The 3,671-nt window shown below is 39.8% G+C and overlaps 1 protein-coding gene across 1 annotated transcript; it reads left to right on the forward strand.

Moving 5' to 3' along the window:
- Positions 1 to 676: 676 nt before the first annotated feature.
- LOC103964651 (probable hexokinase-like 2 protein) lies at positions 677 to 3,414 on the forward strand. Its single transcript, XM_048575409.1, has 9 exons — positions 677 to 954; positions 1,132 to 1,282; positions 1,580 to 1,750; positions 1,914 to 1,988; positions 2,084 to 2,239; positions 2,316 to 2,414; positions 2,499 to 2,629; positions 2,776 to 2,857; positions 2,968 to 3,414. Exons 1-9 carry the CDS (start codon positions 677 to 679, stop codon positions 3,412 to 3,414), a joined length of 1,590 nt encoding a protein of 529 aa, XP_048431366.1.
- Positions 3,415 to 3,671: the final 257 nt, after the last annotated feature.

Genomic DNA, 3,671 nt, shown 5'->3' on the forward strand with positions numbered 1-3,671 from the left:
GTCAAGTAGCAAGGCGAGGAGGAGAGATGGGGAGAAAGGGGACAGTCTTAGCTAGTCCCATGGTTTCGAGAGGTTTCGAGAGGTCTCACTCAAACCAGCTAGTCCCTGATTTAGTTTAAGCGAGTGAGACTTAGTCTCATTAAACTTAGTCCTTGCGTCTAGAAACAGCATAGGGCCCATGCAGAATGTAAAAATCCGGCAATCAGTCCATTTGTATTTATTTGACGAAATCCATATCAACTCCCTTAGCCCTTCTATTAGCCCATATTCAAATTATTTAGGCCACCCGTTTCCATGAATTCTTATTACCCATACTTTCAGCCCAAAACGTATGATATGGGCTGTGTTCTCTCTCTCCTTTCTACACCTAAGCTCAAAACTTCCTATTCATAGTTCCGATGAGTTTAATGTAGAATATTTATAATAAAAAATTCAGCTAGAAACTTGGGATATGTTTTAATATTTCTTCGGTGTTATATAAATCAACATAATGTATGCATCTGTTGCACCCCTCCATCCATAATACTCGTTCCTCCCTGCACAAATGACGGGTTTTTGTTATTTTTTAACCAACACTTGATCAGAGAAAACATAACAAAACATATAACATGCAAAGATCTTTGTTTGCAAGTTGTTGATTGCTGCCCACATTGCAATCAGAGAGACAACAAAAACAATGAGGAAGAAGGTGGTGGTGGTGGCATCAGTGATCGTAACTACCACAGTGGTAGCGGCAGCAGTTTTACTGAGACAGTGGAAGCGGAAGAAACAGCGTCAATGGAAAGAAACACAAAAAATACTACGCAAATTTGCCAGGGACTGCGCCACTCCGGTGCCAAAGCTTTGGCAGGTCTCAAATGCCTTGGTGTCTGACATGAAAGCTTGCCTTGCTTCCAGTGGGACCATCACAACTCTCAACATGCTGGTTTCCTATGTCGCTCCCCTCCCCACCGGGTAGGGTACATCCTCGATTGCTCATGCAGGGCAGTGTGTCCGGTCCCTTGCCCCTGCCAGTATAGGATATATAGTTTAGAATTTATAACAGAATATCGGGCACATTGAAGAAAAAGAAAATAATACTAGCATTTTCTCTTAAATTTTGATTTGAGGTGTATTTTGGTGTGGTGGCAGAGATGAGGAAGGATTTTATTATGGCGTAAATTTGCGGGGAACGAACTTCTTGATCTTGTGTGCCAGACTTGGAGGGAAGAACAACCCCATTTCAAATTTAAACAGGGAGGAGATTCCCATTCCCTCCAATCTCATGGCTGCTACCGCAAAGGTACGTATAGATAATTAAATTTTCTGGAGCAGCTTAAAAGTTTTAACAAATGACTAGAAGATCATATTAGGCGCCAATGAGAAGCATGAAACAAAGTAGCTTTTATACAAGCACAATATCAGCACCAACATATGCAGATAACGTAAACAATTTTTTTTTAATTTAAATAAGGTCATGCATTGCATTGCCACAATTTTTTTCGTTTACACGATAAAAACTTGAGCTTGGTCAACATGTGTTTTATAGACTTCAGTGCACAGATGAATATGATACATATACTTTTTTTTCATTAAATAGGAATTATTTGATTTTATTGCTGTGGAGCTAGGAAAGTTTGTTTCAGAACATCCCAATACATCAGCAAAGGAGATGAGCAAACTTGGTTGTATAGTATCATGTCCAGTCGAACAATCTGTTGTCTCCGATGGAACCGCTATCAAATGGAAGAGTTTCTCAGCTGATAGCAAAGTTAGGTTATATTAACCCCTTTTTCTTGATATTTTACAGTCATTGCTGCAGCAAAATTAACTGCTTAAGTATCAGATTTGGCAAGCATTATTTTGTCCAATATCTCACGGCAATTGCACAAATTTTAACCATCTTTGTATGTACAATATTACAATGAGATCAGGTTGGAAAAAGGTTGGTGAGTGACTTCAACAAAGCCCTGGAGGAACATGGAGTGAAATTGCGGGTTTACGCAATGGTATGCAACTCCCGTGGTTTATGCTACTCCACGTTGCTTGATTTCAGTACGAAAAAATGATTCCTTGCAATTAATTCAGCTATCTTCTTGAGCAGGTTGATGATACCGTAGGAAATTTGGCAGGAGGTAGATACTACAACAGAGAAAGCGTGGCTGCGGTTACTCTAGCAATGGGCACGGATGCTGCTTATGTAGAGCCTGCAAATGCAGCTCTCCAGTGGCATGGTCCATCGCCTAAATTAGGCGACATGGTTAGTGTCTGTCTATGGAATTTTTTTATTATACAGTAAGTGAAGGGCGCAGTTAAATATCTGCTTACTTGTGCAGGTAATTAGCACACAGTGGGGAGATTTCAGTTCTCCTCATCTTCCAATAACCATCTTTGATACTTGTTTAGATGCTGAAAGTCCAAATCCTGGATGCCGGGTAAGGCAAATCTTGTACTCGAAGTTTCCAAAATATTGTAAGGCATAAGTTTTCTACGTTTGACCTAATCGTGTTTTGCCTCAGAGATTCGAGAAGCTGATTTCGGGAATGTATCTGGGAGAAATTGTGAGAAGAGTATTACTGAAGATGGCACAGGAAACAGCATTATTCGGAGACACGGTGCCTTCAAAACTCATGACTCGTTACCAATTGAGGTGCACAACAAAGTCTAATGTGAATGTACAATTTCTATCAGCTGCATTACCTTCTAGTCATTTGGTTGAAATTTGGAAATATTGGATGATTGGATCTCAATGAATCATTCAGCCGCTAATAGTATTTTGCTTGTCATATTATGTAGTTCACCTGATATGGCTGCCATGCATCAAGATACATCAGAGGATCACGAAATTGTCGGCGAAAAACTGAAGAAAGTTTTTGGGGTAAGGTTTCTTCCCAATGAAGTAATAAAACAGTACCTGAAGTAGTCCTCAATCTTAATGATGGACAAAATAGTTAAGTACTTTTAACTCTTTTGCTCCATGACTACCAGATCACTAGTACTTCTCCAAGGGCAAGGGAGGTAGTTTCGGAGGTTTGTGACATCGTTGCAGAACGTGGAGCCCGTCTTGCTGGAGCTGGTATTCTTGGGATAATTAAGAAGCTTGGGAGAATTGAAAACAAGAAAAGTGTAGTTACCGTGGAAGGCGGGATTTACGAGCACTATAGAGTCTTCAGAAATTATCTCAACAGCAGTGTGTGGGAAATGCTTGGGAATGATCTTTCAGACAATGTTGTCATTGAACATTCTCATGGTGGTTCAGGAACTGGAGCCCTATTTCTTGCTGCATCCCAAATGGAAATGCAGAATGACGATCCTGACACTGATCCTGGTAATGATGATGATGACGATGATGAACCTGAAATTGATGATCCCCATCCTGGTAATGACGATCATGATCGTGGTAATGATGTTCGTGATCCTAATCCGAATAGCTGAATTTCTTGCTACATTTCTTTTTAGCATTACAACCAATCATTTTGTCACATTTTCTTATGATCTTTTTCATTATTGTGTCGGATTTGCGGAACTAGCTAGCTAGCTCTAGGATCACTTCCGGGGAACCTGTAATAGATGCTTTTAAGACACATTCAACATTTGTTCATGTTCAAATATGGTAATAAAATAGTAGTTTTTGTAACAACATTCTGACTTGCAGAACAAGTTAGTTGGATATATGCTTTAGATTACTTGTT

Source organism: the organism of the source record quoted next, unplaced genomic scaffold (assembly GCF_019419815.1).
Source record: "Pyrus x bretschneideri cultivar Hongxiangsu unplaced genomic scaffold, Pyrus_bretschneideri_v1 Contig8, whole genome shotgun sequence".
Taxonomy (NCBI): Eukaryota; Viridiplantae; Streptophyta; class Magnoliopsida; order Rosales; family Rosaceae; genus Pyrus; species Pyrus x bretschneideri.

Bases quoted from the DNA above. Each gene is read 5' to 3' on its own strand.
- LOC103964651 (XM_048575409.1), top strand. From the start codon at position 677: ATGAGGAAGAAGGTGGTGGTGGTGGCATCAGTGATCGTAACTACCACA. The intron at 1,751-1,913 runs GTTAGGTTATAT...CAATGAGATCAG, and splicing joins GTTTCTCAGCTGATAGCAAA to GTTGGAAAAAGGTTGGTGAG. The intron at 1,989-2,083 runs GTATGCAACTCC...CTTCTTGAGCAG, and splicing joins AATTGCGGGTTTACGCAATG to GTTGATGATACCGTAGGAAA.